Source organism: Mercenaria mercenaria, chromosome 6 (genome assembly GCF_021730395.1).
Source record: "Mercenaria mercenaria strain notata chromosome 6, MADL_Memer_1, whole genome shotgun sequence".
NCBI classification, from domain to species: Eukaryota; Metazoa; Mollusca; class Bivalvia; order Venerida; family Veneridae; genus Mercenaria; species Mercenaria mercenaria.
Window position 1 is genome coordinate 9,993,460 of NC_069366.1, and position 15,742 is coordinate 10,009,201.

Genomic DNA, 15,742 nt, shown 5'->3' on the forward strand with positions numbered 1-15,742 from the left:
TGATACGTAGTAAAACATCTGTAACATGATAGTGTAAAGAAATGAATGTGTCATGCAACAGAAATGATTTATCAGTTTGAATAAATTATTATAACATGATATACCTCAAACCTGTTTTACATCTGGTCATTATTTTGTTCTAGTTTCATAATTTTCCAAAAAATACAGACAAGACCAAAATTGAGGTGCTTTTTTATTCAACATAAACAAATAAAATTTAACATATCTGTTAACATTTTGTGAAATCAGAAAAGCAAGAGACTATCTATAACACTGCGTCTCTCATAGCCAAACTTCTGCTTTAAACTCAAACAAACAATTAGGCAAATTAACTTAAAACTGTAAGAAATATTTTCCTCCGATTTCTAAATTACATTACACAGTTGGTCCAAGTCAAAAATAACTCAAATATTTATTGTCAGAAAAGTCAGCTAATGATCCAAACCTAGGCAGCCAGTCTCAATTAAAGCAACTAAAACATTAAATAAGGCAAGCTGCAAGCATCAATCGAAATACTGCGCAAACATAGTACTGATACATGCCATTCACAAATGGATATTTGCAGATTTTAAAGTGCAGTCAGCAATTTCTTGCTGGCAGGTCATAATGTATTAAGATTTTCAACTGAATTTGTTTACTTTTTCTCTTTCTAGGCCTACTGTTTTTCTTTGTTTTTTCATTTTAAAAGCTGGTCTGAAAAGTTAACTCCCTGAGGCCTGTATCGTAACATACCTGCTGTGGCGAGATAAGAATTACCACCTGACGTCGAAGAACATTATCTGATCTTATCATAATCACACTCGCATGAAGTCAATTGAAATCAAGCGGGGAAAACGTTATTAACTTGGGTGTAAATTAAAATAAACTTACAAAATCTTCGAAGTTTGAACAAAATTTATTCTAATATCCAATTTCGTCCATCTTATATACAAATAGAATAATAGTTTCACTTCGAAATATTCACAATTTTAACACACCTATAGCGTTTAATAAATATTTGAACATTTCTGATTTTCTTACTTTTTTTCGCATGTAAACACATTCAATTCCAATAAATAGAAATATATTATTAAAACAGAATATTTACATCAGCATTACTCGACTTTACACCCGTTTTTTTTGTGAATATCGATGGTTTATTTTGATGTATAATCTATTTCTAAACATGTACACAAAGGTTGTGTGACACGTGCTGAGACTGTTAAGTTGTAATATTTACACCCACCTTTGAAGAATTATTAAATTTACAAACATGCGTTTATTAACGTTTTTTTTGTATTTTATGAAAAAATGTTTTGTTGTGTTATTTTTATCCATATGTATCGTATGTGATGTAAGTGTACGAATATTTCGGCCTTCTAAAACTTAAAAATTTCCGACCATTCATTTCTCTAATCATCATCCAATGGAACTGATGTCAGAATTAGCACGATAATGAATATTTTCTTTATTTTAAGAAAGATCTCTGGCAGACGACATTATTTTACTCTTTTGAAATACAGTATGAATAAAACATAGCGGAGTTCATCTTTTTTATTTCCTTTACATGACCGCATAATTACAAACATTTATTTTAACAAGGGAACTAATTATTAGCAATAATAATAATTATAACATCTAAGAAATAATAACCAGTATGCAAAATAATTTTGCTTTTGTCAGGATTATCAAAAATTAACAAGTACGTGATGCAATCAGCATGATCTCGGTGCCGCGACTATACTCGTCAATCGTCGTCCTGGGGAGTCCTGATAACATGAGTATAGTCGGATATCGACGCTACAGGGGTAGAAAATATAACACCTATAGTCACATTTCGGCCCCAGGGAGTTAAAAATCGGTCTAAACCTGAGAAACCAACACTTTCTGAGCCCAAAATTACATAATTAGATCAATACCTACCTTGTAATTGACAAATAACTGTGGTAACATAAACAGAAATCCGAAAGCATAAACACCTGAAAATATAAAGACATTTTGTTTGTTTAATATCAGACTATTGGCAGCACAATGAAGGAGCTTCCCGCTACACACAACCCCCAATTCTGGCTACCAGCTCCTGACAGACCCATCATGCTGGCAACCAGCTCCTGACAGACCCATCATGCTGGCAACCAGCTCCTGACAGACCCATCATGCTGTCAACCAGCTTTGACAGACCAAGCCTGCTGGCACCCAGCTATGCAGACAGATGGATGGACAGAGAGACATTTGAACATCATGTCTATGTTCTTCCTTCCACTTCACAGCATGGAATAACAAAAGAAATAGAAGCTTGAAATCTTACATTTGTATATTAAAAAAGAATGTCTAAGTACAAAAGCAGGCATATCTTAATCAAAATAGTAGCAAGACTTATGGAACCTATGTCTCTCATTCAGTTAGTATTATCATGGAAAAGAAGTGTGTGAAGTTTTATTTAGTTGTGGGAGCCTCCATGGTCCAGTGGTTAAGGTCCCTGACTTGGAATCACTTGCCCCTCGCCGATGTGGGTTCAAGCCTCAAACTGGGCGCAGAATTCTTCATGTGAGGAAGCCATCCAGCTGGTTTACAGAATGTTGGTTGTTCTACCCAGGTAACCACCGATGATGAAATAATGCACGGAGGGGCACCTGAGGTCTTCCTCCACCGTCAAAGCTGGAAAGTCCACATATGACCTATATGATAATTTCATCCGTGCGACGTTAAACCGAACAAAAAATATTTTTAGTAGTGATGTGTAGTTACTGAGATACTAACTTGCTGACCATCACCAACTATTGAAATAAATAGAAAAAATAAGGCTTAGTACAAAATTGCGCATAATTTCATCAATTTGAAAATGAAAACAAGATTCAGTAAGTATTGCAATGGCAAAGAAGTATGTTAAGTTTTGTTTAACCATGATATGTGGTAATTGTGATACAGACTTCGAAATAATCATTTAACAGAAATTTTTAAGAACTAGATGTGTGTCCTTAGGACACAGGTGCCCCCCCACCCCCATTCTCCACCACTCTTGTCCCTGTAGTACATGGTTTCATGACACAGGTGAATAATATTTCACAAACTCTTAAACACTTAATATTTATTTTTCACTAAGTGAAGGACCATTATAGTGAAATCCCAAAGAGAACACCAGGTGCACAAATTCACATGGTATATAATAATCTTCTAAAGATACATGGCTCTAGGTCCAGTACATTTTGAGATAAATAAGGCACAAACTTTTATTTCTTTTACTTAGCCAAGGGCCATAACTTTGGTCTTGCAAGGTGAAATAAAACAAGAGCACCACAATGTGAAGCACTATACGCCCGAAGGAATGACCTTTGACCCCTAAGTGTGACCTTGACCTTGAAGCGAGCCATCCAAAACATGTGCTCAGCAGGACGTCGCGTTGTGGTGAACATTTGTGTCAAGTTTCTTTGAAATCCTTCAAGGGGTTCAAGAGTTACAGAGCGGACATGAAATTGCTAACGGATGGACAGACACCAGCGCCATAACATAATACGTCCCTTTGGGCGTATAAAAATCTCAGGTGCATAAAAATTCACATGCTGGATAATATTTCTACATGGTTTCATGACTCGAGGTGAAATATTTTAACAAAAACTTTAAAGCGCTTTATGTGTAGTGAAATCCTAAACAGAACACCAGGTGCGCAACTTCACATGCTATATAATGCTCCCCTAATGTTTTATGACAAGTCAAATTCTTTTCGAGATACATGGGACACTAACTTGTATGTCCTTTATGCATATTTCAACAATCAAGGGCCACAACTCTCATCTTACTGAAAGAAATCCAGAACAAAATCTCAGGTGCACAACTTCACACGCTGAATGATATTCTTATGATTTTTCATGACCCTCAGTCAAATACTTTTTGAGATATATGCGACACAAAACTTTTAATATGCCCTATTTTGCATATTTTTGACTGAGTTACGGGCCATAACTCTGGTCTGGTCTAATAAAACCCTAGGTGCAAAACTTCACATGCTGAATAATATTCGTGTAACTTTTCATAATCCTGGGTCACATACTTTTTGAGATAAATGCGACACAAACTTAGGCAGTTTAATGCATATATTTCTAACTAAGTCAAGGGTCATAACTCTAGTCTGGCTGTGTGACATCCGAATTAAAACACCATGTGCACAACTTCTTGTGCTAAATAACAACCCTGTGAGTTTTGATGACTCTGGGTCAAATAAATTTTGAGAAATGCAAAACACAAATTTGGACGGAGGGCAACTCTAAGTGCTCACCACTCCCTAAAATTTGGGCACAAAAATTACCCAAGTACAAAAAGAAGTATAATTTGCTCAAAATGGAAGCAAGTGTAATAGAACCTTTGTTATTCAGTTGGTATTATCACTGGGATGAAATGCATGCAGTTTCACTCTGAGCCATAAATGAAATATGATCTTGTTGATAATCACTAACAAGTGGACCATGTTGGCCTGCTGTCGCTCACTTGACCTTAACTATTTTACTCTGAATATATGCATGACACTCTAAATCCTACAAAGCAACATCTGTGTTAAGTATAAAAACAAGAGGACCATGATGGTCCTGAATCGCTCACCTGTCCCTACATGACCCAGTTTTGAACCGAGTATGACGTCGTTTTTTTCTATTATTTGACATAGTGACCTAGTATTTGAGCTCATGTGACCCAGTTTTGAATTTGACCTAGATATCATCGAGATAAAAATTCTGACCAAGTTTCATGAAGATCCATTGAAAAATATGGCCTCTAGAGAGGTCACAAGGTTTTTCTATTATTTGACCTAATGACCTAGTTTGTTAAGGCACATGACCCAGTTTCAAACTTGACCTAGATACCATCAAGGTGAACATTCTCACCAATTTTCATGAAGATCTCATGAAAAGTATGGCCTCTAGAGAGGTCACAAGGTTTTTCTATTAACTGACCTAATGACCTAGATTTTAAAGGCACATGACCCAGTTTTGAACTTGACCTAGATATCATCAAGGTGAACATTCTGACCAATTTCCATGAAGATCTCATGAAAAGTATGGCCTCTAGAGAGGTCACAAGGTTTTTCTATTTTTAGACCTACTGACCTAGTTTTTGACCATACGTCATCCACTTTCGAACTTGACTAAAATATCATCAAGGTGAACATTCTGACCAATTTTCATGAAGATCAATTGAAAAATAAGGCCTCTAGTAAGGTCACAAGGTTTTTCTATTTTTAGACCTAATGACCTAGTTTTTGACCGCATGTGACCCACTTTTAAACTTGACCTAGATATCATCAAAGTGAACAATCAGACCAACTTTCATGAAGATCCATGGAAAAATTATGGCCTCTAGAGAGGTCACAAGGTTTTTCTATTTTGAGACCTAATGACCTAGTTTTGGACCGCACATGACCAGTTTCGAACTTGACCTAGATATCATCAAGGTGACCATTCTGACTAATTTTCATGAAGATCCATTGAAAAATATGGCCTCTAGAGAGGTCACAAGGTTTTTCTATTTTTAGACCTACTGACCTAGTTTTGGACAGCACAAAGTAACTCACCCGAGGAGGACCGTGACCTTTAGAACTTGCTTTTGAGCAACATTGAAGAATATCAATTAAGCAGTTCAGTCAAAGTGATTCAAAGGTTTTTTTCTGTTGTTTTGGGAGATGTTTTTGCTGTAGCAGCCCATAAATGAGGACAAAATATATGAACAAATTTAGGTGAGGACCTTATAATGATGCTACAGATCAAGTCTGATTAAAATCCATCAAGCAGTTAATTTAGAAATTATTTAAAGGCATTTCCAATTTAATATCAAGCATTTAATTTAGAAATTATTTAAAGGCATTTCCAATTTAATATCAAGCATTTAATTTAGAAATTATTTAAAGGCATTTCCAATTTAAGATTTAATGTCATCTTAAAGGGAACAAATGTCCACATATGAACAAGTTTGGGAGAGTTTTTTTTTTTAAATGATGCTAAAAACCAAATATTATAACAAGAGGACCATGATGGTCCTGAATCGCTCACCTATCCCCACATGACCCAGTGTTGAACTGAGTATGACATCGTTATTTCTATTATTTGACACAGTGACCTAGTTTTTGAGCACATGTGACCTAGATATCATCAAGATAAAAAATTCTGACCAATTTTCATGAAGATCCATTGAAAAATATGACCTCTAGAGAGGTCACAAGGTTTTTCTATTATTTGACCTAATGACCTAGTTTTTGAAGGCACGTGACCTACTTTTGAACTTGACCTAGATATCATCAAGATGAACATTCTCACCAATTTTCATGAAATATCTCATGAAAAATATGGCCTCTAGAGAGGTCACAAGGTTTTTCTATTTTTAGACCTACTGACCGAGTTCTTGACCGCACATGACCCAGTTACGAACTTGATTTAGATATCATCAAGCTGAACACTCTCACCAATTTTCATGAAGATCCATTGAGAAATATGGCCTCTAGAGACGTCACAAGGTTTTTCTATTTTTCGACCTACTGACCTAGTTTTTGACCGCACCTGACCCAGTTTCGAACCTGACCTAGATATCATCAAGATGAACATTCTGATCAATTTTCATGAAGATCTCTTGAAAAATATGGCCTCTAGAGAGGTCACAAGGTTTTTCTATTTTTAGATCTACTGACCTAGTTTTTGACCCCACGTGACCCAGTTTCGATCTAGACCTAGATGTCATCAAGGTTAACATTCTCACCAATTTTTATAAAGATCCCATGAAAAATATGGCCTCTAGAGAGGTCACAAAGTTTTTCTATTTTCAGACCTACTGACCTAGTTTTTGACCGCACGTGACCCAGTTTCAAAATTAACCTAGATATCATCAAGGTGAACATTCTGACCAATTTTCATGAAGATCCATTGAGAAATATGGCCTCTAGAGAGGTCACAAGGTTTTTCTATTTTTAGACCTACTGACCTAGTTTTTAACCCCATGTAACCCATTTTCGAACTTGACCTAGATGTCATCAAGGTGAACATTCTCACCAATTTTCATGAAGATCCATTGAGAAATATGGCCTCTAGAGAGGTCACAAGGTTTTTCTATTTTTAGATCTACTGACCTAGTTTTTGACCCCACGTGACCCAGTTTCGAACTTGACCTAGATATCATCAAGGTAAACATTCTGACCAATTTTCATTAAGATCTCATGTAAAATATGGCCTCTAGAGAGGTCACAAGGTTTTTCTATTTTTAGACCTACTGACCTAGTTTTTGATCGCAAATGACCCAGTTTCGAACTTGACCTAGATATCATCAAGATGAACATTCTGACCAACTTTCATAAAGATCCCATGAAAAATGTGACCTCTAGAGTGGTCACAAGCAAAAGTTTACGCACGCACGGACGGACGGACGGACGACGGACGACGGACGCCACGCGATCACAAAAGCTCACCTTGTCACTTTGTGACAGGTGAGCTAAAAATCCATCAATTGGTTCATGACATTTGTTTGTTTTTGACTAATTTTCATGAAGATCCATTGAAAAATATGGCCTCTAGAGAGGTCACAAGGTTTTTCTATTTTTAGACCTACTGACCTAGTTTTGGACAGCACGTGACCCAGTTTCGAATTTGACCTAGATATCATCAAGTTGAACATTCAGACTAATTTTCATGAAGATCCATTTAAAAATATGGCCTCTAGGGAGGTCACAAGGTTTTTCTATTTTTAGACCTACTGACCTAGTTTTTGACCAAACGTGACCCAGTTTCGAACCTGACCTAGATATCATCAATGCAAACATTCTGACCAATTTTCATAAAGATCCATTGAAAAATATGGCCTCTAGGGAGGTCACAAGGTTTTTCTATTTTTAGATCTAATGACCTAGTTTTGGACCGCACGTGACCCAGTTTCGAACCTGACCTAGATATCATCAAGATGAACATTCTGACCAATTTTCATGAAGATCCATTGAAAAATATGGCCTCTGGAGAGGTCACAATGTTTTTCTATTTTTAGACCTACTGACCTAGTTTTGGACAGCACGTGACTCAGTTTCGAACTTGACCTAGATATCATCAAGATGAACATTCTGACCAAAGTTCATAAAGATCCCATGAAAAATGTGACCTCTACAGTGGTCACAAGCAAAAGTTTACGCACGCACGGACGACGGATGTCACGTGATCACAAAAGCTCACCTTGTCACTTTGTGACTGGTGAGCTAAAAACCCATAAAACAGGTCAAGTATCGCCATATAAACAAATTCTAGAGGACCTTACTGATGATACTACAGATCAAGTTTGATTCAGACTTGTCGAGTGGTTCAAGGGAAAAAATCATTTACAGATTTTTCTACTTTACGGCTGGTGGTCCCTACAAGGAGCAAACTGCACTTATTTGAACAAATGTAACAGACATCTTTATAAGAATGCTATAAACCAAGTTTGAATAAGATCCATCAAGTGCTTCCTGAGAAGAGAAGAAGTTGTTTAAACATTTCTCTACTTTTAGCTTCTAGTGGTCCCAAAATGGGACTTACAGCCCCTATTCGAACAATACTGGGAGAAGGCACGGGATCAACGAAAGACGGATAATGGGAAATGCAAACTGGAAGGGGGCTAACCCATACCACTAAAAACATTTTAGCACTGGAAAATCTCTAAATACTTTCTATTCAAACTCCACCATTCCCTAACTCTGCAGAGCTAATGGATTCATTTACTTTTGCTTTTAATTCAGAATGACCTCTCCCCTAATGGCAAAAGTCATGCATGCAATTTAATTTACCAAAAACCAAATTTCCATCCTATATTTTCCCACAAACAACCTGACAAATCACGTTCACATAATATCATCGGTAACAAGGAGCTGTTTTTCAACATGCAAAGTCATACCTTTCCATCCTACATTTTCCACTAAACAACTTAACACGTTCACATAATATCATCGACAAGGAGCTGCTGTAGAATAGCTAGACTATTCTTTGATTAGTCGAGCTGAAAATGTGTTTGCTGATTACCATGCAATCATCACCAGTACAATCACAGCAAAACTGAAATATTCTGATGATTTCTGTATAATCATCACCAGTCACAATAACAATGAAATTTGCTACAATTAACTCTACATTTTAACTTTTTTTTTTATATCAGTTTTAAAACTTCTTACAACTCAGTTGTATTTGAAGCATTTCACTCTAGGTAATGACCACAATCTGTAATTAAAAAAAACACAAGAAATGCACACTTGCCTTTTCAAAAATTGTATGTGTGTGTGCGTGTGTGTTAACCCTTACCCTGCTGGACACGATTGGATCTGCCTTTGCAACCAGTGTAGATCATGATCAGCCTGCACATCCGTGCAGTCTGATCATGATCTGCACTGTTCGCCATTCAGTCAGTATATTTTTGGTAAGCACCCCTATTAAGAGATAATGGTACTATCCAAATTGAAAGACGGACAAGTTCATTATAGAAATTTAGCAGGGTAAGGGTTAGGATGGCAGTGGCTGAGGAGGCTGTGGGGAATGATTAGAAACAATATGATGTAACATGAGAATAGTTCATCAATTTTGGAGTGGATATGTTGTAATGAATGACGGACTGACAAGTGGGCCAAAGTAACTCACCCGAGGAGGACCGTGACCTTTAGAACTTGCTTTTGAGCAACATTGAAGAATATCAATTAAGCAGTTCAGTCAAAGTGATTCAAAGGTTTTTTTCTGTTGTTTTGGGAGATTTTTTTGCTGTAGCAGCCCATAAATGAGGACAAAATATATGAACAAATTTAGGTGAGGACCTTATAATGATGCTACAGATCAAGTCTGATTAAAATCCATCAAGCAGTTAATTTAGAAATTATTTAAAGGCATTTCCAATTTAATATCAAGCATTTAATTTAGAAATTATTTAAAGGCATTTCCAATTTAATATCAAGCATTTAATTTAGAAATTATTTAAAGGCATTTCCAATTTAAGATTTAATGTCATCTTAAAGGGAACAAGCAAATTCGATGAATTGGTATCCCCCGCCGAAAGGGTTTGTGGTGAGGAATGGCAAAAAGATATATCCGGCAAAAAGTTAAGGATGTTAATAAGAAGCAAATAATTTCATTAGTCAAAATCAATTTAACAGAAAACAAATGTTTAATTAAAGAGTACACAATAAATGTATGATACTTTGATCCGGACTAAAGAATTTATTTTGAATGGGATATGCTTACTGTAATAAGCTTAGCTTTTAAAATTAAATGCAGTTAATTGAAATGTGAGCTTGAAGTTTAACTGGAATGAAATATTGTCTTTGAGTGGTTTGGCACCAGGTGTTGCTGTTTTACATGTACATTTGAACTTAAAAGATCAGATGTCCTTAAGAGAACACAGATAAGATATCTTGAACATGGCTGAGGGCAAGGTTTGTGCAGTCACAACTTAACATGTTGAAGGTTTGAACATTTAAAAAAAAAAAAAAAGGATGGAAATATATATATCTATATATAGATATATGTATATATTTATTTTTTTAGGGGGTGGGGGTGCAGGGGAACGGGAGAGGAAACAAAATTTCACATGCTGATTATAAATATTGATTGAAAATTAAAAATTAAAAAAAAAAAAGGTAAAAGGGTGAAGTTGGAGTGGGGGGGGTGGGGGGGCAGAGGATGCATGATCAGTGGTGGGCATGACTGGGTGGAGAAGGGAGGTGGGGGAATAGTACAACTTGGAAGGTTTGAAAAAAATCTAAAATAAATGTAAAAAAAAAAAAAAATTGGGAGGGGGGGGTGGGGGAGTGGGGTTGGGAGGGGGGGGGGGTGTGACCAAGGCAAGTGGGTGACCAGGTGTGGGTGCGCAACTTCACATGTTTATAATAAATGTTCACAGAAAAGAATGAAAGAAATTTAATGAAATTCTGCCAAATGGTAAGTTTGTTATGTACAAATATGTGGATTTTTAGACAATTAAAGGGCAATAACTCTGAAGTTACAAAAAGAAATCTGTACAAAATTGTCTGTGCACAACCACATTATAGTGCTCTAAATTCTGTTAAAGTTTCATAGTTCTAGGTCAAATATATCGAAAGTTATGATGCAGAAATTGGCATATCTATAGATCTATAGTACCCTATATAGTTAACACTAGAAACTTCTAAGGGCCATAACCCTGGTGTTACTTGGGCAATCTGTCTGAAACTTGATGGCCCAAACCTCATAGTGGTGAACATGTATATAATTTTTAAAAAAATCTAAAAAAAGGGAAATAAATTTTTTTTTTTTTATTCCCAAATTAAAACCAAAAAATAACTTCACATTTTACATGTTTATTTGTACATTTCAATATAAAAAGTCAATTTTTCAATTCCGGGGCGTAAGATACTGTAAACAGGGAAATTTTCAACCTAAAAAATTTTTCCCTTTCATTTAAAAGTTATTATAAATATTTGGCAGAGTATGGCCACCCCAAATGAAAGCTATTTTAAAAAAACCATCGCCCGGGGGGGAAAACCAAAATACTCGTAAAGCCCAGTCATTGCTAAACGTTTTAGAGCAACAAGCAGCCCCCACAGGGACGCAAGGGATACAAGTACACCACGAAAATTAAACACCCCCAAAACTCGACGTTCCCTGCAACAATGAAAAATATTTAGGGGGACCAAGGAGCAAGGCAACGACTGTGGTTCTAAGCAACGAGAAAGGCTACAGTACACAAAAATTTTAGCGGCAACGGACAAGGGCAACGACTGTTTTAAACACGGAAAGGGCTACGTAACCCAATTTTAGCGGGAAAGGGAAACGTACTGTACTTTTAACAAGGCAAAATATAATGAAAAAGGTACAGTCCCCGTAAATTAAAATTCCCCAAACCGACGTTCCTAAAAGAAAGAGGAACTTTTGGGCCCAAAGGGAGCAAGGAAACGTAGTAAATTTAAACGAGGCAAATACTAATGATGACGGGGGTAGACACAGCAAGCTATGATCTTTTAAGAAGGCTAGCGGGATATTGCCAAGGCACTAGAAAATCCCTTTTAATATAACCCGTAACTCCGTCCATAAAAAGTCCCAAAGCCCCGATCCCCCCCACGGCGCAAAAATTTTTTCCCGGGGCCCTTAAAAATGGAGGAATAAATAATTGATAAATATGGAAATTTACGGGAAATTTGTAATAAAATTTTACTGTATTATTTAAATTGCCTTTTTTTTCAAAAAGCAAGCCGGAAAAATATACCCTTTTTAGATTTGTCTGTTTCAAAAATTGTTTGTACCCGGAATCCTTTTCGAAAATGTCTGGGGAAAAGTCCGGGATTGATCACTTCCGGGTTGGCCCCCCAATGCAGAAAATTTATCTGAAACATAATATTAAAAAAACCCAGTAATTTGTCAAAACAAAATTTAAAAATACAAAATATAATAATTGTACCATACAACAATTTTTATTATTTTATTAATTCTGGGGTGTGGCGGGTGGGCAATTTAACACGATTAAACGCTCCAATACACCTTTATTTTCAATGAGAAGATTGCAGGCTCTCGATTTAAAAATAACGCTCGGGGGGCCCCCTGACGAATAGGCGTTTTCTTTAATCTGTTATTTTGACAAGGAAAGAAAACGGAATTATTGACAACGAGATGTTTATAGCTAACACACCAGAAACAATAGCTATAATTTCGGGAAAAATAAAAGTAATTATTTTTTAGGCAAAAAAATTTTTTTATATTTTATTACCGAAATTAAAACCCAGAAGAAAGAACATTACTTTTTACATTTTTTTGTAATTTCAGATAGATACAGTAATATTTAAATTCCGGCGCGAAAGTCTGTAAACATGAATTCAACTAAAAAATATTCCTTTCAATATAAAGTTTTAAAAATTTTTTGGCGATTTTAAGGCCACCCCAAATAAAACTATTTAAAAAACCATCGACCGGGGGGAAACCAGATATCGAAAAGCACCCGTCTTGCTCCACGTTCCGTAACACAAGCACGCCCCCGGGCCCAAAGGGGATACACAGTAACCACAGTAAATTAAACACCCCCAAAACCGATTCCTGCAAGCAATAGGAATTTTTGGGGGGCCAACGGAGAAAGGGCAACGCGGGTTTAAGAAACGACAAGGTACAGTACCAAAAATTTTAGGGCCCAAACGGGCAAGGAAACGTACTGAAATTTCTAAGAAACGAGCAAGGCTACGTAAAACCAAAATTTTTAGGGGAAAGGAATTACTGTATTCAAAGAAAGGCAAATACTAAAATGCGGCTACAAAAAACCCCACAGAAAATTAAATATTCCCCATAACCGACGTTACCTGAAAAGAAAAGGGGAACATTTAGCGACCAAATTTGGAGAAGGGGAAACGTATGTAATTCTAAGGAGGCAAATACTATATATGAGCAAGGCAAAGCAAGCAAAGGAGAACATTTAAGAAAGGCTAGTAAATTTGCCAAGGCACTAGAGAAATCCCTTTAAAATATAAAAACCGTAACATCCGTCCATAAACGCCCCAAAGCACGCCCGATGCCCCCACGGTCGCGAATTTTTTCCAGGCCCTTAAAATAGGAGTGCAAAAAATAATTGTATATAAGTATGGAAAATGTTTAAAGGGGTTTTTTAAAAAAAGATTATACTTTTAATCAAATTGCCCCTTTTTTGATTTCTAAAAAAGCACAGTCGAAGAATGATACCCCTTTTTTTTTGTTTTTTTTACAAATTGTTTGTAGCCCCAGGAACCCGTTCGATTAATGTCTGTAAAGTACCTGGGTTGATCACTTCCGGAGTTGGCACCAAGGGCGCATATTTCTGCCTAATACTTCACAAAACAGTAGTTTCAAAACAAAATTAAAGATACAAATATAATGAATTGTAGCATAAAACAATTTTTTTAAATTTTATTTTTACGGGGGTTTTGGGCGGGTGGCAATTTAAAACTCGATTGAAGCGCTAGCCAATACACCTTTAGTTAAACTGAGAAGTTGCCGTGCTCCGATTTAATTAACGCTCGAGTGTTCCCCCTGACGAATGGGGTTTATCTTTTACGTTTTTTTAGAAAAGGAACAAAAAAACGGATTACTTGACAAGACGATAGTTTTAGCAAACCCCCTGCAACGAGATAGTTAAATTTGGGGGAAAAAAAAAAAAATTTTAATTATTTTTAGGCAAAAAATTTTTTTAATTTTATTCCCCAAAAATTATAAAAAAAGACAAGAAACTTCACATTTTACATGTTTATTTGTACATTTTCGATATGAATACGCCATTTTAAATTACCGGGCGTAAATATGTAACAGTGAATTAACCCCTAAAAAATTTTCCCTTTTCAATAAAAAGTTATTATCAATTTTTGGGCAGAGTAGGGCCACTCCAATGAAAGCTTTTGAAAAACCACGCCCGGGAGGAAACCGAGTACTCGTAAAGCACCACGTCTTTGCTCCCTTTACCTGTAGAGCAACAAGCGCCCCACACGGCGCAAGGGAACACGTCACCCAGTAAATTTAAACACCCCCAAAACTCAGTTCCCCTGCAAAGAAATGAGGAATTTTAGCGGCCCACGGGCGGCAACGTACTGGGGTTCTAAGCAACGAGCAAGGCCGTCCAAAAAATATTTAGGGCCCAACGGGAAAGGGCAACGTACTGTAATTTAAGCAACGAGAAAAGGCACAGTACACCAAATATTTGGGAGAAAAGGCAACGTATGTACTTTAAGCAAGGAAAAACTTAATGACAAGCTCGTAACCACAGAAAATTAAAATTTCCCCATAACTCGACGTTACCTGCAAATTAATGGGGAAACTTTACGACCAATGGGCAAGGAACTATTTAAATTCTAAGCGGGGAAAATACTTATGATGAGAAGGTATGACACAAAAGGAAATGATTTTACAAGGTATCGATATTCCCAAAGGCACGAGCAAATATCTTTAATATCCCCGAAACTCCTCCTAAAAAGCCCAAAAAAGCACCCCCGATCCCCCCCACGGTCGACAAATTTTTAAACCACAATAATTTCCCAAAAATTTTTAACCCCAAAATTCTATCACGATTTTTTTAAATTCTAAAAAATACTCCCCCTTTTTAAAACAAAAATTAAATTTGGGTTTTTAAAACCAAAACGGGTTTCACCAAAATTAACTAAACAAATGGGTATGTTTTTTTGAAAGCTAGGCAAAATCCCGCCAAATCATTTATCAAAATTTTGCCAATTTTGAAACAAGGGGCAAAAGGGTTATGTCTTGTGTTTTGGATCATTTGTTCTCATCATAGTTTCTATAGTTTATTTTAAAAGAAATAATAATTAAATGTTTACCAAAAATTATTTTTTTGGGATACACTTTTATTTTTAAGTTTTATTTCCTAATGTATTCAATTAAAAATTAAATTCCAACCTTTTGATAGTCCCCCTTCAAGGCTATACATAAATATCCAAAAGACCATTATCCCTTTTATGCAAGAAATACTCTTTTACCAAACTTATGTTTTACTGCATTTTGGTTAGTTTTTCTTTTAGTTTACCAGGCCTAAATCGGGTCGGGTATAAACAAAACCCATCCCAAAACCAATTAAAAAAGTAAGATAAACTTGATACAAAAATTTAAAACGACTGTTTTTTATACATTTATTTGTTTGCTTGTTTTGGTTCTCATGCATCGTGAACCAAAAGATTGTCAATAAAAAAAAGTTAAGTGCATATGAAATGTTTTTGTTTAAACTTTTTTAATAAGTATCAAATTTTATCAAACATTTTATCTTTAAGTTACCGTGTGGGATTTATACCCAAAGGCAG

The 15,742-nt window shown here is 36.0% G+C and overlaps 1 protein-coding gene across 1 annotated transcript in view; it reads right to left on the minus strand.

Annotated features, from left to right (window-relative positions):
- Positions 1 to 15,742, minus strand: part of LOC123549702 (lipid scramblase CLPTM1L-like) — an 83,939-nt gene that overhangs the window by 16,194 nt on the left and 52,003 nt on the right. Inside the window, exon 15 of the mRNA XM_053546622.1 lies at positions 1,903 to 1,958. Coding sequence (XP_053402597.1) covers positions 1,903 to 1,958 — 56 coding nt within the window. The remainder of the gene's footprint in view (positions 1 to 1,902; positions 1,959 to 15,742) is intronic.